This window comes from Pongo pygmaeus, chromosome 12, assembly GCF_028885625.2.
Source record: "Pongo pygmaeus isolate AG05252 chromosome 12, NHGRI_mPonPyg2-v2.0_pri, whole genome shotgun sequence".
Taxonomy (NCBI): Eukaryota; Metazoa; Chordata; class Mammalia; order Primates; family Hominidae; genus Pongo; species Pongo pygmaeus.
This window is the reverse complement of record NC_072385.2, coordinates 70366945-70392791: the sequence shown is the minus strand read 5'-3', so window position 1 is coordinate 70392791 and position 25847 is coordinate 70366945. Positions and strand designations below refer to the sequence as shown.

The following is a 25847-nucleotide window of genomic DNA, read 5'->3' as shown; positions in this document are numbered from 1 at the left end:
TGCTAATGTCACTTATGTATATTATTTCCACAGTGTGTATGTAGATCTACATAGATATATATATTTGAAAACTGCAGCAGGTAAGGACTAAATGCTTTTTCCTTGACAGACAAAACATTATATTTATTGTCACCTTGAGTCCTTTTCCCAATCCTTACTGTTATTGAATTTCTTTTTATATTCCATTAGAAAATACATACAGCATATGGACTGTCTCCTCCCAAAACTTTCTGTAATGCATTCTGCTTGGATATGCTAGTACTATTTTAAGGATGAAAAGTGTAGTAGGTCCTTCTATTAACATACTTATTTTCCAGAATATCACTACGTGGATCAATTGTACTCTTTGCTATTCATTAAGATAAAATGAAAACGTATCTCTACCAGTAAATGGAGTTCTTAGATGGTTGCATTTTCAAATGTGAAAATTAGGTTTGATTGTTCATTCTTAAAAGCAAACATTTATTGAAGGTCTATTCTGTGCAGATATCTTTACTGATTGGGGGATATAAAGATGAAGCTGACATAATCCCATCCTTAATGAGTTTACAGTGTGACAGCAGGGTGGGGAGGGGGGCAGAAAAAAATAAACAAATAGTGACAACATAGAAGTAGAGAAGAGGCCAGGTGCTATGGCTCATGCCCGTAATCCCAGCAGTTTGGGAGGCTGAGGCGGGCGGATTGCTTGAGCCAAGCAGTTCAAGACCAGCTTGGGCAACATGGCAAAACCCCATCTCTTAAAAAAAAAAAAAAAAAAAAGAAATACAAAAACTAGCCAAGCATGGTGGCACACACACATACTCCCAGCTACTTGGGAGGCTGAATGGGAGGAGCACCTGACCTGGGGAGGTTGAGGCTGCAGTGAGCCGTGATCATGCCACTGCACTCCAGCCTGGGTGACAGTGTGAGACCTTGTCTCAAAAAAAAAAAAAAAAAAAAAAGTAGAGGAGAAAAGTTTTTAGAAGATGCTAAAGGACATATTTTGGGTCCTTTATATTTGTAAATATGTTTAAATTGTGTTTTCCTCAATATAAAATGAAAGTAAGATCCATAGTGGCAGCAATTTAATATGGTTCTAACTTTGAGAAAGGACAATAAGAGTTAGAAAAAAAATTTATATTAACTATTTTAAATCTGATAGTCTTAGATTATAGCTATAATATGTGATTATATTTTTGAAATATAATATTGAGTGTACTCAATTCCAGGAAAGGTTCTAGATGTGACTAGTACTTTGGTACCACTTACTAAACAAAGCTTAATGTCTTAAACTAATAAACTACAAAGAAGCAGAATTTTGGTGGGGGTGGGGTACAGGATGGGATAGGGAGTGATTATAGCCTGAGTGACCTATTACTTTATAATCACCTTTGTGTTCAGTTTGTGGAAAAGTTAAGTGTTTGGTCTGAAAGATCCTGAATTGGGTAAATTTGAATTATTGCTAGGAAGCATGAATTACCTAGAATTTTGCTTTGTCTTCCTAGAACACAGATTTTAGACTGGGAGTCCATGTGCCAAATTCAGTTCAAAGATGTTTGATCTACAGTATTTAACAACTATTTTGAATTATTTACCAACACTTAAAAATTGGGACATTTAGGGCCAGGTGTGGTGGCTCACGCCTGTTAATCCCAGCACTTTGGGAGGCTGAGGCAGGCGTATCACAAGGTCAGGAGATCGAGACCATCCTGGCTAACACGGTGAAACCCTGTCTCTACTAAAAAATACAAAAAATTAGCCAGGCCTGATGGCGGGCCCCTGCCCTGTAGTCCCAGCTACTCGGGAGGCTGAGGCAGGAGAATGGCGTGAACCCGGGAGGCAGAGCTTGCAGTGAGCTGAGATTGTGCCACTGCACTCCAGCCTGGGCCAACAGAGCCAGACTCCATCTCAAAAGAAAAAAAAGAAAAAATTGGGACATTTAGGTGAGCGTTCATTCTGTTTTGTGCAATGGAAGCTACCCTAATTCATAAAAAAATGGAGAGATTTAGCATAAAAATCCAGTGTTCAGGCTTTTTGAAAAGTCAGATTTTGCAATATTTGGCCTCCATTTCCTAAAAGCCACAGTCTCCTTAATCAGAATGGCTACTGCCCACTTCAGTGGGGCAGGCACACTCCACTTCATCCCAGTCCCCATTAAACTCTATTATTTCTATGACATCAAGGCTGAATATCTGTTCTACTTATCAGGCTTATACTTCTAAAGGCATCAAACTATAGATCACATGGGCCAAATGCAGCCCTACATCTGTTTTTTTATGGCCCACAATCTAAGAATGGTTTTTATATTTTCAAATGGTTGAAAAAATACAAGAAAGATATATTTTTAGATGTGAAAATTATATGAAATTCAAATTTCAGTGTCCAAATAAAGTTTTACTGGAGCGTAGCCATGCTTGTTTGTTTACATATTGTCTAAGGCTGCTTTTGTACTATAGTGTTGGAGTTGAGTAGTTGAGATAGAGGCCATATGACTTGAGAAGCCTAAACTATTTACTATCTGGCCCTTAAAAAAATTTGCTGAGCCTTGATGCAGAACAAAAGGAAAAGCTCTCCTTACCCCCCTTTAAATTTTTTCCTTTTCTTGTCTCTTTCACTGTTTTTTTGCTATCCTATCTTAACACGTTCCTTTAGATCCAGGCTAGAATTACCTTATCAAATTCCATTTCACAGCAAGAATGAAAACAGTGAAAAACTCAGGAGACCAGGGTTCTGATCTCTGTGTTTAACTATCTGTGATCTTAGACAAGTCATTTAATCTCTCTGAGCTTCTATTTCCTCATTTGTTCAACAAAAGTGCTAAATTAGATCATCTCTAAAATATTTCTTACTTTCAATTCCATGAAGTAGACAAAAAAGAAAGAAGAGATAAGCTGGGTGAATAAAAATGTAAAGGACAAAGACTAAAGAATGATTGGGAGACTCCTGGTTGCTAGGTAGGTAGGATAGAATAATAATTGCCACCTTTATTCAGTTAGCCCATTTACATATATTATCTCTAATTCTCATAATGACCCTTTAAGGTAGGTATCATTACCCCATTTGCAGATACAGAAACTGAGGGTCAAAGAGGTTAATTGGCTTGCTCTAAATCAATATCTATTAAGTGGCAAAAGAATCAAGGTTCATACCTGAAATGTCTGGCACAAAGCCAGTGCTCTTCCATTTCAACAAACTGCTGAAGTCAAAAGAAGAGAAGTGAGCTAAGAGAACTTATTGCTGTTACACATTTGTCTTCTGAAATAAATGGCAGTGTTTCTCTGGTGATCTTATACATTATTCTTTAAACCTATCTATTCTTTTGTTGGCTTTGTGCCTTCAAAGAAGATATCCTTTCCAGTCTAAAATCTCCAAAGGATTTTCAAGGTAAAACACTTTTCAAGATGTTCAATCACATGGAAGAATGAAAATCTTTTATAATATTGTTTGTTAAACTGACAGCTCTACTTAACAGAAACCATTAAAATATTTACAAAGTAGCAGCTGCTCTTGTAAAAAAATACAGCTTTCTGGAGGCATAAAAATAAACAAGTTGATAAGTACAAGATAAGCCATTTGGTGACTTCTTTATGTACATTGCACAATATATGGAAAATTCTGATATTTACACAGCAATTATACTACAAAGCCTTTTAAGTTAAAAGGACACTGACTGAGTAAGAACTGAACTGTTTACAAGAATTTTCCATACTGATCTTGGAAACAATTTAGGGAACCCCCAAACATAATCCTTTAATAAGCTTTATGTTTTAGGTGTTTTTTTTTTTTTTTCCAAAAAAGCTTTATTCTTAGAAGATAGTTACATATGAATGAATCTCTATTGAACTCAGTTGCATTTTATATTCTACTAGAATTACAGCCAAATTTCTTATGTAAATAATTAGAAGTTGTGGGAAATAGATCAAGAGAGCAAACCAATATATGTTAACAAAAATGTTTAAAAGTAACTGAACATTTGCATTTTATGCCTTTATCTGTTCATATGACATTATTTATTTATTTAGAAACAAGGCCTTGCTCTGTTTTCCAGGCTGGAGTGAAGTGGCATGATCATAGCTCACTGCAACCTCTAACTGCTAGGCTTAAGCAATCCTCCCTAGCTCAGCCTCCTGGGTAGTTGGAAGTACGAGCACGAACCACCATGCCTGGCTAATTTTTAAATTACTTTTGTAGATATGGGGTCTAACTATGTTGCCTCGGCTAGTAATTTGATATTTTATATATAAGCTAAGTGATTTTTTTAAAAAAAGTAAACATTAAAAATTTGCATTGTTGGGTAAAATTAATTTTATCAAAATAGAGCAGTCATATGTAACTTTTACAACCCAAGGTTATTCACAAGGAAAAAAATTTATATATATGTGAAGGTGGCTTTTTGCAAAATTTTGAGTTAATGGAAGAATGATACTGGTCATGATCCTGTGATAACATGAGCTTGCTGATTTATTTAATGACTTCTACTTACTGGTAAGACCATTAGATTGAAAAGAAAGAAAACCTTCTGGTAGTGATTTCTAAATCTGTGATATACTAATAGCTTGAGAAAACCACATACTTTCATTTTTAAATATCCCTATAAATTATGGAATTATTACAAACCTTTAAAAATGTTTTGATATTATTTTTTCTACCTTCAAGTTCACTTAGTTCACACTTTGTTGTCCTTCCAAATATAGTATTTTCCATGCTGCTCTTAAAGAAAATAATATTTTTCCATTTTTTAGAACTAGAAAAAGGCAAGAGACTAAGAGGATGATGGAGGAAGTGTTAGGATGTTCAGTAAGTGTCAGCAGCTTATCAAAAGAAAGAAAGAAAAAAAATAATGTTACCTTCACCCAAAAGGCTGATAACAGGCAACTTATCTTTTAGGGTAAATGTTATGAAGTCCCATACTGTTGGTCTTAGTTATTGCAAAGTGTTGATGTGATCTCTATGGAAGTTATGCCTTCCTGTGTAAGAAATACCCGCATATATATTGTTGACAGTTCTTTTCATTAGAAAAATAAGTAAGCAAAACAGGAAAAATATGCAATTAATGATAATGTGTTATATTTCTGTACAAAAGTTTGTCTTTAACATTGAGTTTTCCCTTCTCATCTTAGAAATCTTTGATATGAGTTGATGTGCCTATATGGAAATAAGTAGTCATTCTTTGGAGAGATGTAAAGGAATTGAGATTAAAGTATTTTCTAAAAATTTCATTTTCAATTATCATTACTATGTGTTGGTTGATACATTGAGTTTCAGTGTCTATATATTATCAAAGCATATCACAGGAAAAAGCAGATATTTGAACCAGTTTATTCCAGCATAACTTGATAGGAAAAGAAATTTTCTTAAACAAGATCAGATTTCAGTTTTCATTGCTTGTTGCAAGTAGAAAATATAATCAATATCAGGAATCACAAAATCTGTTTATTGTATTTCAGTAGTAATCAGATGGTTTTCTACAACTCAAATGTACTGGTAGAATACTAGTTATTACTGTTTTATTTTTATATATTTTCTCAAAAATGTATGGTAATTTTATAGTTAAATATAGGGCTAGGAAATATATAAACAACTGACTAGTCTTGATTAAATGACTTTAACAATCTACATTTCAAAAATTTTTTCTTTTAGAGTTAATATTTAACTTATTTTGCACTTATTCTTTAAATTTTTATTGACTCAAAACCAAGATGACATTTTTATAATTGGTAGAGGAGTCAAAGGCCGATGAGCCTTTTCATTCAGTGTTTCATAGATGCACATTTACAAACTGTTCAAATAAACTGTACTGAGTCAGGCAACAATAATTACTGATAATTATGAGAGTTATTCTACACTCTGCCATGAGATCTTAAGCAGGTCACGTAATCTCTCAGATTGTTGGAAGTGGCATTTAGAAGTGGGCATCTTACATATTATTGGTAAATTAATACAGTTTACCCGTGACAACATGGGTGTGAACTGCATGGGTCCACTTATACATGGATTTTTTTTTTAAATTTTTTTAAGACAGGGTTGCATTCTGGCATCCAGGCTGGAGTGCAGTGATCACAGATCACTGCAGCCTCAAACTCCTGGGCTTAAGTGATCCTCCTGCCTCAGCCTCCCAAAGGATTATAGGCGTGAGCCACCATGCCAGGACAGACATAGATTTTTTCAACAAATATATAAAAAAAAAAGTTTTTGGAGGTTTGTGACAATTTGAAAAAACTCACAGATGAACCACATAGGCTAAAAATATGCAAAAAAATTAAGAAAAAGGTATTTCATGAATTCAAAAAAACATGTAGATATTAGTCTAAGATAAATAAATACAAATCTATTATAAAAAGTTAAAATTTATCAAAATGTGTACACACACTTATAGACCATACATGAAACCATTCAATCAAAAGAAATGTTAACAAATATAAACATTGAATATTAAGTCATAATAGCATAAAATTAACTGTAGTACACATAATGTACTACTGTAATAATTGTATAGCCACCTCCTGTTGCTAATGTGGTGGATTTGAGGTTTTTGAGTATCTGCTTAAAATGCTGCATGATGCTAATCATCTATCCACGAGCAGTTTGTCTCTTAAGTAAATTGTGTATCATAGTAAAAAGTGATCTTTTGTGGTTCTTGTATATTTTTCATTATATTTAGTGCAATACCAGAAACCTTGAATAACACTATCAGTTCCCTATGAAGTGCCACTAGTGAAGCTGGAATTTCTGCCAAGAAGTAGAGAAAAGTCCTGACGTTACAAGACAATGTTGAATAATGTTGAATTGCTTGATATGTACAATAGACTGGGGATCTGCAGCTGTAGTTGCTCACCATTTCAAGATAAATGAATCCAGCATAAGGACCATTCTAAAAAAGGAAAAGGAAATTCATGAAGCTGTCACTGAAGCTATGCTAGCAGGTGCTAAAATCTTGCACTTTTTGCAAAATACCCTTTTATCTTGTTTTGAAAACACAGCTTTCATGTGGGTTACAGGATTCCTATGAGAAAGACATATCTATAGACTATAACGATTTGAGAAAATGTGAAGTCATTATATGACAACTTAAAGCAAAAGGAAGATGAAGGATCTAAAGCTGGAGAATTTAATGCCAGCAAAGGATGGTCTGATAATTTTAGACAGGTGTTTGGCTTTAAAAATATCAAGATAACAGGAGAAGCAGCTTCTGCTGACCAAGAAGCAGCAGACAAGTTCTCAGGCACCATTAAGAAAATCATTGAGGAGAAAGGATATCTACCTGAGGTGTTTAATGTAGAGAAAAGTGCTTGATTCTTGGGGGAAAAAAATGCCACAAAGGACATTTATTAGTAAGGAAGACATGAGTGCCTCTGACTATAAGTAGTCAGACCATGAGGAAGAAGACATAGAAGAACCAGTGCCAGAAAACAAATTGACAATCTGGCAGAAGGGTTCTGACTGTTCAAGACTGCTTTTGACTGCTTCTGACACAGACCCTTCTATGAAACAGGCACTGAAACTAAAGCAAACAATGGAAGAAGGATTGGTACAATATAGAAATATTTTTAGAGAAATGAAAAAGAAATAAACAAATTATGATGTATTTCCATAAAGTTACACCAAGTATGCCTACCTCTCTTGCCTCTCCTTCAACCTCCTTCACGTATCCTGCCTCTGCCACCCCAAGACAGCAATACCCACCCCTCCTCTTCCTCCTTCTCAGCCTACTCAACACAAAGACAACACGGATGAAGACCTTTATGATAATTCACTTCCATTTAATGGTAAATATATTTTCCCTTCCTTATGATTTTTGTAATAAAATTTTCTTTTTTCTAGCTTACTTTATTGTAAGAAGATAGTATATAATATAACATATAAAACATATGTTAATTGATTGTTTATGCTATTGGTAATGCTTCCAATCAACAGTTGGCTACTAGTAGTTGAGTTTTGGTAAAGTCAAAAGTTATACATGGATTTTCTACTTTATGGGGGTGCCCCCAAACCTCCACCTTGTTCAAGGGTTAGTTGTATTTTTAAAAGGGCAATTTGGCAGTATTAATAAAAATAAAAATAAAAATATTCATACTCTTTGGCCTAGAAAGCCTACCTATTGAAGTATATCCTGTAAAAAACATCAATAGAATGAGCATGAAGATATGTATGAGGGTACTTATGTAAGCTTGTGATTAAACATACATTATTTATTATGGAAATTTCAACATATCTGAAACTAGCCATTATTTAGCTCTCACTTATAAGTAAGAACATGCAATATTTGTCTTTCTGTGTTTGACTTGTTTCACTTAATATAATGGCCTCCAGTTCTATCCATGTTGCTGCAAGACCTCCTTTTCTACCACATCTTACCTAGCCAAAGAAAGTTCTCTGGCTCATTTAATTAGATTGGGCCCACCTGGATAATACAGAATAATTTCTCTGTAATCTTAGTTAAATCTGCAAAGTCCCTTTTGCCATGTAACGTAGCATATTCACAGGTTCTAGGGATTAGAATGTGAACATCTCTCGGGGGAGATATTTTGTCTACTACTCATTTTTAGGAAGGGTTCTCCCATTTACAGGTTATACCAGATTTCACCCTTGTTTTCTTCTAGCACTTATATGGTTTCATTTGTTTACATTTAAATCCCTCATCCTTCTGGAATTTATTATGGGGTGAGGAGTGAATCCAATTTTATCATTAAAAAATCTAATACACTTACAGAAATTCCATTTATTAAAAAGCTGAAGTTCATCTTTTCTCCACTGATCTGAACTGCTTTTATCATACACTAAATTTCCATACAGATTTTCTGCTCATTTCCATTGGGATACCAATATACTCTGTAATTTTAATTAAAGAGTTTTTACAGTATGTTTAAATGTCTGTGGGGCTAGGTTCTTTTTACTATTCTTTTGCAGGATATTCCCAGATTTTTTTTTATTGGCTTTCCAAATAAATTTTACAATTAACTTGTGGACGCCAGGGAAAAATAGTCTGATGGCATTTTTATATGCATAATGTTAAATTTGTAAGTTAACTTTGGGAGGGGTGATCCCCTGTGTTGGAGGAAGAGCCTAGTGGGAGGTGATTGGATCATGGAGGCAGATTTCCCCCTTGCTGTTCTAGTAATAGTGAGTGAGTTATCAGGAGATCAGATTGTTTGAAAGTGTGTGGCACCTTCACCTTCACTCTCTTCCTCCTGTTCGCCCTTCACCTTCTGCCATGACTGTAAGTTTCCTGAGGCCTCTTATCTTTGTAAATTACCCAGTCTCAGATAGTTCTTTATAGCAATGTGAGAAAGGACTAATACAGAAAAGTGGTACTGGGAGAGGGGCATTGCCATAAAGATACCTGAAAATGTGGAAGCAACTTTGGAACTGGGTAGTGGGCAGAAGTTGGAACAGTTTGGAGGGCTCAGAAGAAGACAGGAAGATGAGGGAAAGTTTGGAGCTTCTTAGAGACTGGTTAAATTGTTGAAGTCCAGGCTAAGGTGGTCTCAGATGGAGATGAGAAACTTATTGGGAACTGGAGAAAAGTCACTCTTGCTATGCTTTAGCAGACACTGACAGCATTGTGCCCCTGCTCTGGGGATCTGTGGAAATTTCAACTTGAGAGTCATGATTTAGGGTATATGGCAGAAGGATTTCTAAGCAGCAAAGCATTCAAGGTTTGGCCCGGTTGCTTCTAACAATATGTGGTCATATGAGTGAGTAGAGATGATCTGAAACTGGAATTTATATTTAAAGGGAAAGCAGAGTGTAAAAGTTTGGATAATTTGCAGCCTGACCATGTGGTAGAAAAGAAAAATCCACTTTCTGGGGAGGAATTCAAGCTGGCTGCAGAAATTTGCATAAGAGGAGCTGAATGTTAGTAAAGACAATAAGGAAAATGCCTCCAAGGCATTTCAGAGACCTTTGCAGCAGCCCCTCCTATCACAAGCCTGGAGGCCTAGGAGGGAAGAATAGTTTTGTGGGCAAGGCCCAGGGCCCTGCTGCTCTGTGCAGCCTCCAGACAAGGCACCCTTCATTGTGACTGCTTCAACTCCAGCCATGGCTAAAATGAGCAAAGGTATAGCTTGGGCCATTGCTTCAGAGGGTACAAGCCCTAAGCCTTGGTGGCTTCCATGTGGTGTTAAGCCTGCAGGTGCACAGTGTAAGAGTTGAGGCTTGGGAACGTCAGCCTAGATTTCAGAGGATGTATGGAAACGCCTGGATGTCCAGGCAGAAGTCTGCTGCAGGGGCAGGACCCTCATGGAGAAGTTCTACTACAGCAGTGCAGATGGGAACTGTGGGGTTGGAGGCCCCCCCCGCCACCCACAGAGTCCCCAATGTGGCACTGCCTAGTGGAGCTGTGAGAAGTGGGCCACCATCCCCTAGACCCCAGAATGGTAGATACACCAACAACTTGTACTGTGCACCTGGAAAAACCACAGGCACTCAACAGCAGCTCATGAAAGCAGTCATGGGAGCTGAGCCCTGCAGAGCCAAAGGGGCAGAGCTGTCCAAGGCCTTGGGAGCCCACTGCTTACATCAGCATGTGCTCGATGTGAGACATGGAGTCAAGGGAGATTATTTTGGAGCTTTAAGACCTAATGACTGCTCTGGAGGGTTTCAAACTTGCATGGGGCCTGTAGTCCCTTTGTTTTGGCTGATTTATCCCTTTTGGAATGGATGTATTTATCCAATGCCTGTACCCCCATTGTATCTTGGAAGTAACTAGTTTTTGATTTTACAGGTTCATAGGTGGAAGGGACTTGTCTTTTTTAAGATGAGAAAAGGGAAAACTCATGCATTGTTGGTGGGAATGTAATTTAGTACATCCACTATGGAGAACAGGTTGGAGGTTCCTCAAAAAACTAAAAATAGAGCTACCATATGATTCAACAATCCCACTGCTGGGTATCTACTCAAAAGAAGGTACATTAGCCTATCAAAGAGATATCTGCACTCCCATGTTTGTTGCAATGTTGTTCACAGGAGCCAAGACTTGGAAGCAACCTAACTGTCCATTAGCAGATGAATGGATAAAGAAAATGTGGTATATATACACAATGGCATACTATTCAGCCACAAAAAAGAATGAGGTCCTTTTATCTGCAACAACATGGATGGAACTGGATGAAATAAGCCAGGCACAGAAAGACAAACTTATCATGTTCTCACTTATTTATGAGAGCTAAAAATTAGAATGATGGAACTCAGAGAGAGCAGAACCCAGAGGAACCCAGAGGCTGGGAAGGGTAGTGGGGAAGAGTGAGGATGTTTATTAGGTACAACAAAATGGAAAGAATGAATAAGACCTAGTATTTGCTAGCACAACAGGGTATCTATGGTAAAAAATAATTGTACATTTAAGAATAACTAAAGGAGTATAATTGGATTGTATGTAAGATAGACAGTAGAAGGATGGTTACCAGAGCTGAGAAGGGTAATGGGGAGGTGAGGATGAGTTAAGACTTTGGGGGACTGTTAGGAAGGCATGATTGTGTTTTGAAATGTGAGAAGGACATGAGATATGGGAGGGGCCAGGGGCTAAATGATATGGTTTGGGTCTGTGTCGTCACCCAAATCTACCAAATCTAATGTCAAATTGTATTTCCCAATGTTGGAGGAGGAGCCTGGTGGGAGGTAATTGGATCATGGGGGAGGATTTCCCCCTTGCTGTTCTCATAATAGAGAGTGAGTTCTCATGAGATCTGGATGTTTAAAAGTGTGTGGCACCTTCACCTTCACTCTCTTCCTCCTGCTCCAGACATGTAGGACATGCCTGCTTCCTCTTTGCCTTCCACCATGATTGTAAGTTTCCTGAGGCCTCCCCAGCCATGCTTCCTGTACAGCCTGCAGAACTGTGAGTCAATTAAACCTATTTTCTTTATAAATTACCCAGTCTCAGGAGGTAGTGCCTTTTAGCAATGTGAGAATGGACTAATACAAAAATCATACTTGCAAACTGGAATAAACCCCACTTGGTCACGATATAGTATTTTTAAAATGTGCTTTGGATTCCACATGCTAATACTTTACACTGATACTCATTGAGTGAGAATGATCTGCAGTACAATAGGTTTTAAGGTTTTAGATCAATGTTGTACTTTATAACATCAATTTTGACAATTTCCTCTTTTTTAATGTTCTAGTAAAGTTTAAGAACCATTGGGTAATCTGATTTTTACAGGTCTGGTAGAATTTCGTCACTAAACTTTTTGAGCCAGGACTGTTATTGTGGGGGGAGCACTTTAAGTTTCTTATTCTCTTCTAAGGTAATTTGTCATTTAAGACTTAATGTTAGTCTGGTAAACTGTAATTTTCTTAGAAATTATCCATCCAATGTGACTCTTCAAATTTATTTGCATAGAGTTGTATGAAGTATTCTCTTATAATACTTAAAATTTTCTGTTTGGTAATTATTCATCATTTCTATTTTGTATATTTGTGCCTTTTCCCTTTCTCCAACAGCTGATTATTTTTGTGACTCATTTTTCAAGTGGCCAAATTTGGGATTTGTTAGTTCTGTTGTTTTTCTACTTTCTAGATTTAATTTCTATAAATTCTAGCATTAATTTCTGCTTTTTAAATTCAGTCCTTCCTTCTGCCTTTTTTTTTTTTGAGGACTGCTCTATTTCACAGCTTTTAAGGTTTTCTAATTTTCTTAAAATTTCATTTTTATTGATATAAACATTAAGTACTATATATTTTACCCTAATATCTCAATCATTTTTTATATATATAGGATTTTCTTTAGCTTTATTTTCAAGAAATTCTGCAGTTTAAGAATTATTCAATAGTTATGTTTTTAAGATGCCAAATAGCAGGCCTTTTGATTGTATTTTGTTAATCATTTCTCATTTTATTGCTTTCAGATCAGGGTGTATTTTTCTCTATTGTTTCTGTTCTTTGAAATTGACTTATGATTGAAGTTTCATTTGTTGCCTAAGATATGGCCAACTTTTCCTGAATGTTCCCATCAGCACTTAAAAAAAGGCGTATCCTCCATTATCAGAATTCAGAGTTTACTACAGATCTAAAAGATCTACCTCATTATGTTGTTTAGATTTTCTATTTCCTCCTTAATTTTTTGTCCACTTGATTTTTCTTAAATTGAGAGAGGTATGTTAAAGTTTCCTTTTATAGTGCAGTTCTTTCTATCTCTACTTGCAGCCCTGTAACTTCTGCTTAACGAAAGCTGTTGCTGTGTTATTAGGAGATTCCATAAAGCATTACATCTTCATTGTGAATTGTAGTATTTAGCATTATGAAAGCCCTCCTTCTGTCTCTGTTTGATCTGAATTATATACCTTTCTCAGATACCAAGACTGGGTGTCACATTTCATTTGTCTGCATCTTTGTTTATCCTTTATTTTCAACCGTTATAAATCAATCTCTCATTCTTCCTCTTCCTCCTTCCTTCCCTTGTCTGTGTATCTATCTATCTTATATTCAGCCTAGTTTTAGATTTTGCTCTGTTACTAATCTGAACTTTTTATAAGTGAGTTCAGCCCATTTACATTCATTGATAAGATCTTTATATCTGGCCTCAAATTTGTCATATTGTTTCATTGTACACACATATAGAGTGTGTGTTGTCTGCCTTATTTGGGGTGTATGCGTGTGTGTGTATAAACTTTTGATACTTAATAAAGTTTGTATTTATTCCAATAGTTGCATTCATATCGATAGCTTTATATAATACCCTTGGCACCTGTCTTTTTTATTAATTTTTAAAAACAATTTTTGTGGGTACATAGTAGGTATAGATCTTTACAGAGTATATGAGATGTTCTGAAACAGGCATGCAATGTATAATAATCACATTGTGGAAATGGGGTATCCATCACCTTAGGCATTTATCCTTTCTGTTACAAACAATCCAATTATACTCTTTTAGTCATTTTAAAGTGTACAATTAAATTATTATTGACTAAATTCACCCTATTGTGCTGTCAAATACTATGTCTTATTCATTATTTCTAACTGTCTTTTTTTGGTATGTATTAACCATCTCCACCTCCCCACTAACGCTTCCCAGATCTGGTAACCATCCTTCTACTCTCTATTTTACAAACAATCCAATTATGCTCTTTTAGTTATTTTAAAATGTACAACTATTTTTTACCATAGACACTGTGTTGTGCTAGCAAATACTAGGTCTTATTCATTCTATTTTGTTGTACCCAATAACCATCCTCACTTCCCCACTACCTCCCCCATTACCTTTCCCAGCCTCTGGTAACCATCCTTCTACGCTATCTGAGTTCAATTATTTTAATTTTTAGCTCTTATAAATAAGTGAGAACATGAGAAGTTTGTCTTTCATCCTTGTACTCTCTCTGAGTTCCATCATTTTTAATTTTTAGCTCTTATAAATGAGAACATGAGAAGTATGTCTTTCTGTGCCTGGCTTATTTCATCCAGTTCCATCCGTGTTGTTGCAGATAACAGGATCTCATTCTTTTTTATGGCCGAATAGTATGCCATTGTGCATATATACATTTTCTTTATCCATTCATCTGCTGATGGACACTTAGGTTGCTTCCAAGTCTTGGCTACTGTGAACAACATTGCAACAAACATGGGAGTGCAGATATCTCTTTGATAGACTAATGTACCTTCTTTTGAGTAGATCTCCAGCAGTGGGATTGTTGAATCATATGGTAGCTCTATTTTTAGTTTTTTGAGGAAACTCCAACCTGTTCTGCACAGTGGTTGTACTAAATTACATTCCCGCCAACAGTGTATGAATTTTCCCTTTTCTCCACATCCTTACCAGCTTTTCTTATTACCTGTCTTTTGGATAATAGCCATTTTAATTGGGGTGAGATGATATCCCATTGCAGTTTTTGATTTGCATTTCTCTGATGATCAGTGATGTTGAGCACATTTTTATATGCCTGTTTGTCATTTGTATTTATTTATTTTTTTTTTTGAGACGGTGTCGCACTCTGGTCACCCAGGCTGGAGTGCAATGGTGCAGTCTCGGCTCACTGCAACCTCTACCTCCCAGGTTCAAGAGATTCTCTTGCTTCAGCCTCCCGAGTAGCTGGGATTACAGGCACCTGCCACCATGCCTGGCTAATTTTTGTATTTTTAGTTGAGTCAGGGTTTCACCATGTTGGCCAGGCTGGTCTCAAACTCCTGAACTCAGGTGATCTGCCTGCCTCAGCCTCCCAAAGTGTTGGGATGACAGGCATGAGCCACTGTGCCTGGACTGTACTTTTGAGAAATGTCTATTTAAATCTTTAGCTCATTTTTAAATAGGATTATTACATGTTTTTTTCATACAGAGTTGTTTAAATTCCTTATATATTCTGGTTATTAATCCCTTGTGAGATGGGTAGTTTGCGGTATTTTCCCCCATTCTGTGGCTTGTCTCTTCACTTTGTGGATTGTTTCCTCTGCTGGGTAGAAGCTTTTAAACTTGATATGATCCCATTTGTCCATTTTTGCTTTAGTCACCTGTGCTTGTGGGGTATTACTTAAGAAGTTTCTACCCAGACCAATGCCCTGGAGCATTTCCCCAATATTTTCTTGTATTAGTTTGAGGTTGTAGATTTAAGTCTTTAGTCATTTTATTTTGATTTTTGCATATGGCAAGAGATACAGGTTTAGTTTCATTCTTCTACATATGGATATCCAGTTTTCCCAGTACCATTTATTGAAGAGACTATCTTTCCCCCAGTGTATGCTTTTGTCACCTTTGTTGAAAATGAGTTCACTGGAGGTGCATGGATTTGTTTCTGGTTAGCTATTTTGTTCCATTGGTCTGCATGTCTATTTTTATGCCAGTACCATGTTGTTTTGGTTACTATAGCTCTGTAGTATAATTTTAAGTAAGGTAATATGATTCTTTTTGCTTAGGATTGCTTTGGCTACTCTGCGTCTTTTGTGGTTCCATGTAAATTTTAGGATGTTTTTTCTATTTCTGTGAAGAATGTCAGTGGTATTTTGATATGGATTGCATTGAATATGTAGATTGTTTTGGTAGTATGGACATTTTATCAATATTGATTCTTCCAATCCATGAACATGGAATATCTTTCTACTTTTTGGTGTTCTCTTCAATTTCTTTCATCAGTGTTTTATAGTTTTCATTATACAGATCTTTCACTTCTTTGGGTAAGTTAATTCCTAGGTATTTTATTTTATTTGTGGCTATTGTAAATGGGATTACTTTTTAAATTTCTTCTTCACATTGTTCATTGTTGGGATATAGAAATGCTACTGATTTTTGTAGGTTGATTTTGTAACCTGCAGCTTCACTGAATTTATCAGTTCTCACAGTTCTTTTGTGTGGATTCTTTAAATTTTTTTAAGTATAAGCATCTGCAAACAAGGACAGTTTGACTTCTTCCTTTCCAATATGGATGCCCTTTATTTCTTTCTCTTGTCCAATTGCTCTTGCTAAGACCTCCAGTACTATGTTGAGTAACAGTGGTGAAAGCAGGCATCCTTGTTGTGTCCCTATTCTTAGAGGAAAGGCTTTTGGTTTTTTCTCATTCGGTATGTTACTAGCTGTGGGTCTATCATATATGGCTTTTATTAAGCTGAGGTATATTCCTTCTACACCATTTTTGATGGTTTTTATCCTGAAGTGATGTTGAATTTTATCAAATGCTTTTTTTTAGCATCAAATGAAAATGATCATATGGCTTTTGTCTTTCATTCTGTTGATATGATGTATCACATTCATTGATTTGCATATTTTGAACCATCCTTTCCTCCCAGGAATAAATTTCACTAGGTCATGATGAAAGCACTTTTTAACATATTGTTCAATTTGGTTTGCTAGTATTTTGTTGAGGATTTTTCCATCAATATTCATCAGAGATATTTCACCAGTTGTTTTCTTTTTTTCCTGTCATTTTTAGAGGAGTACTGTCTGTTGGTTCTCTACTATGAGCATTACTAGAATTAGTAGCCAATTTCCCCCTTTATCCTTCTTCTCTCCCAATGTCAGATATGAAGTAATACACTTCTTGTTTCTAGCCAGCATCTGTAAGGCAGTCCTTTATTGATTTTATTTTTTTCCATTTCTTTGAGACACAGTCTCACTCTGTCATGCAGGCTGGAGTGCAGTGGCTCATGGCTCACTGCAGCCTTGACCTCCTGGACTCAAGCAATTTTCCCACATCAGCCTCCTGAGAAGCTGGGAGTACAGGAGTGTGCCACCATGCCTGGCTAATTTTTGTACTTTTTAAAGAGATGGAGTTTTGCCATGTTGCCCAGGCTGGGCTCAATTGATCCTCCTGTCTCAGCATCCCACTTATTGTATTTTTATTTTACTCTTCTTATTCTCCCTATATTTTTATTTGTTTTGGGTTGTGTCATTATCTTGCTTTAACCATCATTTAGTTGTTTTTTTTTTTAAATTTTAAAATTTTTATTTTATTATTATACTTTAAGTTTTAGGGTACATGTGCACAATGTGCAGGTTAGTTACATATGTATACATGTGCCATGCTGGTGTGCTGCACCCATTAACTCGTCATTTAGCATTAGGTATATCTCCTAAAGCTATCCCTCCCCCCTCCCCCTACCCCACAACAGTCCCCAGAGTGTGATGTTCCCCTTCCTGTGTCTGTGTGTTCTCATTGTTCGATTCCCACCTATGAGTGAGAATATGCGGTGTCTGGTTTTTTGTTCTTGCGATAGTTTACTGAGAATGATGATTTCCAATTTCATCCATGTCCCTACAAAGGACATGAACTCATCATTTTTTATGGCTGCATAGTATTCCATGGTGTATATGTGCCACATTTTCTTAATCCAGTCTATCATTGTTGGACATTTGGGTTGGTTCCAAGTCTTTGCTATTGTGAATAGTGCCACAATAAACATACGTGTGCATGTGTCTTTATAGCAGCATGATTTATAGTCCTTTGGGTATATACCCAGTAATGGGATGGCTGGGTCAAATGGTATTTCTAGTTCTAGATCCCTGAGGAATCGCCACACTGACTTCCACAAGGGTTGAACTAGTTTACAGTCCCACCAACAGTGTAAAAGTGTTCCTATTTCTCCACATCCTCTCCAGCACCTGTTGTTTCCTGACTTTTTAATGATTGCCGTTCTAACTGGTGTGAGATGGTATCTCATTGTGGTTTTGATTTGCATTTCTCTGATGGCCAGTGATGGTGAGCACTTTTTCATGTGTTTTTTGGCTGCATAAATGTCTTCTTTTGAGAAGTGTCTGTTCATGTCCTTCGCCCTCTTTTTGATGGGGTTGTTTGTTTTTTTCTTGTAAATTTGTTGGAGTTCATTGTAGATTCTGGATATTAGCCCTTTGTCAGATGAGTAGGTTGCGAAAATTTTCTCCCATTTTGTAGGTGGCCTGTTCACTCTGATGGTAGTTTCTTTTGCTGTGCAGAAGCTCTTTAGTTTAATTAGATCCCATTTGTCAATTTTGGCTTTTGTTGCCATTGCTTTTGGTGTTTTAGACATGAAGTCCTTGCCCATGCCTATGTCCTGAATGGTAATGCCTAGGTTTTCTTCTAGGGAATTTATGGTTTTAGGTCTAACGTTTAAGTCTCCAAGATGGCTGAATAGGAACAACTCCGGTCTACAGCTCCCAGCGTGAGTGACGCAGAAGACAGGTGATTTCTGCATTTCCATCTGAGGTACCGGGTTCATCTCACTAGGGAGTGCCAGACAGTGGGTGCAGGACAGTGGGTGCAGCGCACCGTGCGCGAGCTGAAGCAGGGCAAGGCATTGCTTCACTTGGGAAGCGCAAGGGGTCAGGGAGTTCCCTTTCCTAGTCAAAGAAAGGGGTGACACACGGCACCTGGAAAATCGGGTCACTCCCACCCCAATACTGCGCTTTTCCGACGGGCTTAAAAAACAGCGCACCAGGAGATTATATCCTGCACCTGGCACGGAGGGTCCTATGCCCACGGAGTCTCGCTGATTGCTAGCACAGCAGTCTGAGATCAAACTGCAAGGTGGCAGCGAGGCTGGGGGAGGGATGCCCGCCATTGCCCAGGCTTGCTTAGGTAAACAAAGCAGCCGGGAATCTCGAACTGGGTGGAGCCCACCACAGCTCAAGGAGGCCTGCCTGCCTCTGTAGGCTCCACCTCTGGGGGCAGGGCACAGACAAACAAAAAGACAGCAGTAATCTCTGCAGACTTAAATGTCCCTGTCTGACAGCTTTGAAGAGAGCAGTGGTTCTCCCAGCATGCAGCTGGAGATCTGAGAATGGGCAGACTGCCTCCTCAAGTGGGTCCCTGACCCCTGACCCCTGAGCAGCCTAACTGGGAGACACCCCCCAGTAGGGGCAGACTGACACCTCACACGGCCGGGTACTCCTCTGAGACAAAACTTCCAGAGGAACCATCAGACAGCAGCATTCGCGGTTCACGAAAATCCGCTGTTCTGCAGCCACCGCTGCTGGTACCCAGGCAAACAGGGTCTGGAGTGGACCTCTAGCAAACTCCAACAGACCTGCAGCTGAGGGTCCTGTCTGTTAGAAGGAAAACTAACAAACAGAAAGGACATCCACACCAAAAACCCATCTGTACATCACCATCATCAAAGACCAAAAGTAGATAAAACCACAAAGATGGGGAAAAAACAGAGCAGAAAAACTGGAAACTCTAAAAAGCAGAGCACCTCTCCTCCTCCAAAGGAACGCAGCTCCTCACCAGCAACGGAACAAAGTTGGACGAAGAATTTTCAACGTAGTTTTACTTTTAATTTACTTACAAGCTAATAGTTTTTCATTTATTGTGGTAAAAAACACATAAGAAAAGTTACTATCTTAATCATTTTTAAGTGAATACTTCAGTAGTGTTGACTATACTCACATTGATGGGCCACAAATTGCTTGAACTTTTTAATCATGCAAAACTGAAACCCATTAAAAACCAATTCTCCTCCTCCCTTTTCTCCAGCTCTTGACAACCACCTCTTTGTTTCTATGAGTTATGACCACTTAAAAACTACTTCATGTGAGTGGAATCATATAGTATTTACCCTTTTGTGACTGGCTTCATCAGTTAGTTAAATGTAGATGTATTTATTATGCTTATCACTAGTCCTTACATACATGTCTCAAGTCATGTTGGCTGTTTGAATCTCATTATCCAATAGATTTCCTGGTAGTGGCTCATGGAAATAATAGTGATATGGTTTGGCTCTGTGTCCTCACCCAAATCTCATGTCAAACTCATGACAGTGAGTTCTCACAAGATTTGGTTGTTTCTGTAGCACCTCCTCTTTCACTGTCTTTCTCCTTCTCCACCTGTGAAGAAGGTGCTTGCTTCCCCTTCACCCTACCATCCTGATTGTAAGTTTCCTGAGGCCTCCCCAGCCATGCCTCCTGTACAGCCTACGGAACTACGAGTCAATTCAACCTCTTTTCTTAATAAATTACCCAGTCTCTGGTAGTTTTTTATAGCAATGTGAGAATGGACCTAATGCAAATAGGTCGTTTTGGCTCACCTTTTTCTTGAGTATCTTAAATATATTTCTGTATTGTGTTCTGGCATAAAGTGTTGCTAACAAAAAGTGATCTTAATCCATTTTCATTCATTTATAAGAACTTGGTCTTTTAGTCTGAATGCTCAAAGGATTTCATTAGAATATGTCTTGATGTCCACCAACTTGGGCTGATGTTTCCAGGTCATGATGTGCTCTTTCATTACTACTATAAAGTTTTTTTCTATTTCAGGAAATTTTTCTTAAGAGTTTTTCAGGATTCTGCTGTATTGCATTGGTTTTTCTTCTCTAGGAATGCTCATTTTATGTATGTTGGATCTTCTTTGCCTATGATCTTTCTCTAGCACTTTTTCGAGTCCATTTTCATTTATCTTTGATTTTTAAGTGTTTCCTCTTTTAAATTCTCTAGTTATCATAAGCAATTGTGTTTACTTAGTCTTGTGATCCTTCTAAGTTAATGTTCATTTCTAAAATGATTTTTTAATTTTGTTTCTTATTCTTTCATTCTCTAAAAAATCCTCTTTAATCACCTCTGAGTTTGTTATCCTTATTTACATTTTTCTTTCATAACTTATATCACTGTATTTAAGATTATTTTAAAATATTGCAGTCATTTCTTATCTGTGGGCATGTCTTTCTAGAGTGCTTTCATTGTTGATAGGGAAATTATTATTCTTGTTCTGTTGTTTTTCAAATGCTACTTTGTATGGGATGTGATTGCAACCCTTTGTTCTTGTTCATTTTTATGGAAAACTACCTTTTCCATAAAAGGTTCCATACTTTTAAGGGGGTGAGTGTGCCAAGAAAGCTTTCTTATCTGCATAGGTCTGGAGCTTCTGAGTTTGTTGTGTTCATGATATAGACAAAAATATGGTCTTCTATTTTACCCCTTTAATTTCTACATTCTTTTTCCTTTTCCCCCATTGTGCCTGGTATGCTCAATTTGGGTTCTACTCTGAACTGTTTCTCCTAAGTTTGGGGATTTATCTAGAAATTATTTTGATTTGTTAGTCTTAAGCATTTATAGGATCCAGAATCTAGACCATCCCAGCACCTCCATACTTTCTACAGTTTTCTTGTATCCACAAATTGGAATCTACAGAATCATCTCTATTTTCTGCTGCTGTTCTGAGAATGACTTCACAAAATCTTCCAATTAGTAGTTGAAGTTTTCATCTGTCTTGACCATTAGAAGTCCCCCTACCTTCCGTGTGTTTCTCCCATGAAGCTGTTGTTGTTGTTATTTTCCTTTGTGTGAGACTCTGCTTTCATGGTCTGTATTTATACTGAAAATCAAGATCAAGTCAGCTTTTGCCCTTCTGCTCCATAGGAGGTTTATACCCTCCCTGACCTTGCCTTGGAACACCTGCATTATTGTTTCATAGGTATATCTGCACCCTCCCACACTGCTTCCCCCCAGTTTAACTCCCCATTTGGCTCTGGCTCTGGCAAGGGTTGTATCTGGCTGGTGTGACTGGGTGCTTACAGCCGAAAGTAACGGCCCATTAGGGCTCGCTTTCTACTCTCCCCATACTGGGCCAGTAAAAAACAAAAACAGTAAGAGTAGTGATATATTTCACAGGCAGCCCAAAAGGCTGCCTCCATCCCACTCCCTCACAGGGGTGCCTCTAATTATTTTACTTTTTGTGATTGTAGAATTGCATAACACTTTATTCCATAAAATATAATAGAATAAGTGTTCTCCCTTGCACTTATCGTTCACCTTTCATAGCTGTTTCTGCCATACTCATTCCCTCGGCTGAGGTTTCACTGGACAGTAGGTAGGGACAGTAGGAATCTTGGTCATCCATTCATGTGTGTCACTAATTAAATGACCAAGCTTTAGGGTTCCTTAAGAGACCTATAGTTGCTACTGCCACTTACCTGAGCCTCATTGAATTTTTTCATGTTGACATTCAGAGGACTGCACAGAAATCACATTGCTTTAACACCCACTGTGGACCCTCTAGACCTCATGAAGTTTTTAGTGGGTCTTGTAGCTGTTGGTGATTTATCCCTATCCACTTATGTTTTGGGGTTTATAAGAATATGTTGTCACTAAAGTTTGTTGTAGATGCTGTCCATGGATATTGGTGTTCATTATTGTGGTTGCTCTTTCTGTTAAGAGAAGTTCCAGGGGATTAAAATACTTCAGTGACAGCATCTTTTTAGAATTATCTAGCAGCACAGATTTTAGTAAAAACAAGGAATAACCCAAACACCCACTAATTGGGTACTGATTAAATTGTAATATAGTCATACAATTGAATAATATAGCTATAAAAAAGAGAAGGGGGTCAGTCTACATATACTGACATATAGCGTTCCAAAATATTTTGTTAAATTTTTAAAAAGTCATTTTGCAAAACAGGAAGCATGATTATATTTTGCTAAAAATATGTGAAAGGGGAAATGCTAGAAAATATGCACTATCTTAAGATTCCTTTTCTGGTTGGTGGCATTATACAGATCTCTTATTTTCTAAATGTTTGAGTTTTATGTAATGTGAATGTATTAACTTGTCATTAGAAAGAAGAGTACATTTTGAAAACAATGGCTATGCTATAAAATTAAGATAAAATTAATATACATATAAAATTATAAATGTTATATATTTACAGAATATACATATGTAATTGCAAACCTAATATGGGCTGTTAGGTTTATAACAGTTAACATTGTTTGCCTCTGAAGAGAAGACTGGATGACTACAGAACAAGTTTGGCAGTAGACCCTTTAACTAGAAACCTTTGGAATTCTGAGCCATGTGTGTATTTATTATTCAAAAAATTAAATGTGATTTAAAATTAAAAATTTTCACAGATTAAAACTTCTTTGGTGTAATTAATTTACACAAATTAAAATTTTTTAAATTAAAATTTGTGTAAATTAACTTTGCACAAATTTAAAACTCATTTAAAATAGTTAATGTAGGGGAAAGTTCCAAGATGGCCGAATAGGAACAGCTCCAGTCTACAGTTCCCACCATGAGTGACGCAGAAGACAGGTGATTTCTGCATTTCCAACTGAGGTACTGGGTTCATCTCACTGGGGCTTGTCAGACAGTGGGTGCAGGACAGTGGGTGCAGCCCATGGACTGTGAGCTGAAGAAGGGCAAGGCATCGCCTCACCCAGGGAAGTGCAAGGGGTTAGGGAATTTCCTTTCCTAGTCAAGGGAAGCCATGACAGATGGCACCTGGAAAATTGGATCACTCCCACCCTAATACTGCCCTTTTCCAATGGTCTTAGCAAACAGCACACCAGGAGATTATATCCCACGCCTGGATCAGCGGGTCCCACGCCCATGGAGCATTGCTCACTGCTAGCACAGCAGTCTGAGATCAAACTGCAAGGCGGCAGCGAGGCTGGGGGAGGGGCGCCAGCCATTGCTGAGGCTTGAGTAGGTAAACAAAGCAGCCAGGAAGCTTGAACTGGGTGGAGCCCACTGCAGCTCAAGGAGGCCTGCCTGCTTCGGTAGACTCCACCTCTGGGGGCAGGGCACAGCTGAACAAAAGACAGCAGAAACTTCTGCAGACTTAAACGTCCCTGTCTGACAGCCTTGAAGAGAGTAGTGGTTCTCCCAGCACGGAGTTTGAGATCTGAGAACGGACAGACTGCCTCCTCAAGTGGGTCGCTGACCCCCAAGTAGCCCAACTGGGAGGCACCTCTGAGTAGGGGCTGACTGACACCTCATACGGCCGGCCGGGTGCCCCTCTGAGACGAAGCTTCCAGAGGAAGGATCAGGCAGCAACATTTGCCATTCTGCAATATTTGTGGTTCTGCAGCCTCCGCTGGTGATACCCAGGCAAACAGCGTCTGGAGTGGACCTCCAGCAAACTCCGACAGACCTGCAGATGAGGGTCCTGACTGTTAGAAGGAAAACTAACAAACAGAAAGGACATCCAACACCAAAACCCCATTTGTACGTCAACATCATCAAAGACCAAAGGTAGATAAACCACAAAGATAGGGAGAAATCAGAGCAGAAAAGCTGAAAATTTTAAAAATCAGAGTGCCTCTTTTCTTCCAAAGGAACGCAGCTCGTTGCCAGCAACAGAACAAAGCTGGATGGACAATGACTTTGATGAGTTGAGAGAAGAAGGCTTCAGAAGATCGGTAATAACAAACTTCTCCGAGCTAAAGGAGGAACTTTGACCCCATCGCAAAGAAGCTAAAAAGCTTGAAAAAATAATGGACGAATGGCTAACTAGAATCAACAGTGTAGAGAAGACCTTAGATGACCTGATGGAGCTGAAAACCATGGCACGAGAACTATGTGACACGTGCACAAGCTTCAGTAGCCGATTTGATCAAGTGGAATAAAGGGTATCAATCAGTGAATGAAGATCAAATGAATGAAATGGAGCAAGAAGAGAAGTTCAGAGAAAAAAGAGTAAAAAGAAATGAACAAAGCCTCCAAGAAATAAGGGACTATGTGAAAAGACCAAAGCTACATCTGATTGGTGTATCTGAAAGTGACAGGGAGAATGGAACCAAGTTGGAAAACACTCTTCAGGATATTATCAAAGAGAACTTCTCCAACTAGCAAGGCAGGCCAACATTCAAATTCAGGAAATACAGAGAATGCCACAAAGATACTCCTTGAGAAGAGCAACTCCAGGACACATAATTGTCAAATTCACCAAAGTTGAAATGAAGGAAAAAATGTTAAGGGCAACCAGAGAGAAAGGTCGGGTTACCCACAAAGGGAAGCCCATCAGACTAACAGCAGATCTCTTAGCAGAAACTCTACAAGCCAGAAGAGAGTGGGGGCCAATATTCAACATTCTTAAAGAAAGAATTTTCAACCCAGAATTTCATATCCAGCCAAACTAAGCTTTATAAGTGAAGGAGAAATAAAATACTTTACAGACAAGCAAATGCCAAGAGATTTTGTCACCACCAGGCCTGCCTTACAAGAGCTCCTGAAGGAAGCACTAAACATGGAAAGGAAGAAATGGTACGAGCCACTGCAAAAACATGCCAAATTGTAAAGACCATCGATCCTAGGAAGAAACTGCATCAACTAACGAGCAAAATAACCAGCTAACATCATGATGACAGGAACAAATTCACACATAACAATATTAACCTTACATGTAAATGGGCTAAATGCCCCAATTAAAAGACACAGATTGGCCAATTGGATAAAGAGTCAAGACCCATCAGTGTGCTGTATTCAGGAGACCCATTTCATGTCCAGAGACACACATAGCCTGAAAATAAAGGGATGGAGGAAGATCTACCACGAAAATGAAAAACAAAAAAAAAGCAGGGTTTGCAATCCTAGTCTCTGATAAAACAGACTTTAAACCAACAAAGATCAGAAGAGACAAAGAAGGCAATTACATAATGGTAAAGAGATCAATTCAACAAGAAGAGCTAACTATCCTAAATATATATGCACCCAATACAGGAGCACCCAGATTCATAAAGCAAGCCCTTAGAGA

The 25847-nt window shown here is 37.8% G+C and overlaps 1 protein-coding gene across 6 annotated transcripts in view; it reads right to left on the bottom strand.

Annotated features, from left to right (window-relative positions):
- Positions 1 to 25847, bottom strand: part of WDPCP (WD repeat containing planar cell polarity effector) — a 464584-nt gene that overhangs the window by 65748 nt on the left and 372989 nt on the right. Inside the window, exon 14 of one of the 6 annotated variants that reach the window (XM_063648673.1) lies at positions 3129 to 3175. The exons of 4 other annotated variants lie outside the window; for them this stretch is intronic. In XM_063648673.1, coding sequence (XP_063504743.1) covers positions 3129 to 3175 — 47 coding nt within the window. Of the gene's footprint in view, positions 1 to 3128; positions 3176 to 24062; positions 24246 to 25847 lie in introns of those variants that run through there. One more of the 6 variants, XM_063648678.1, reaches the window with a different exon arrangement.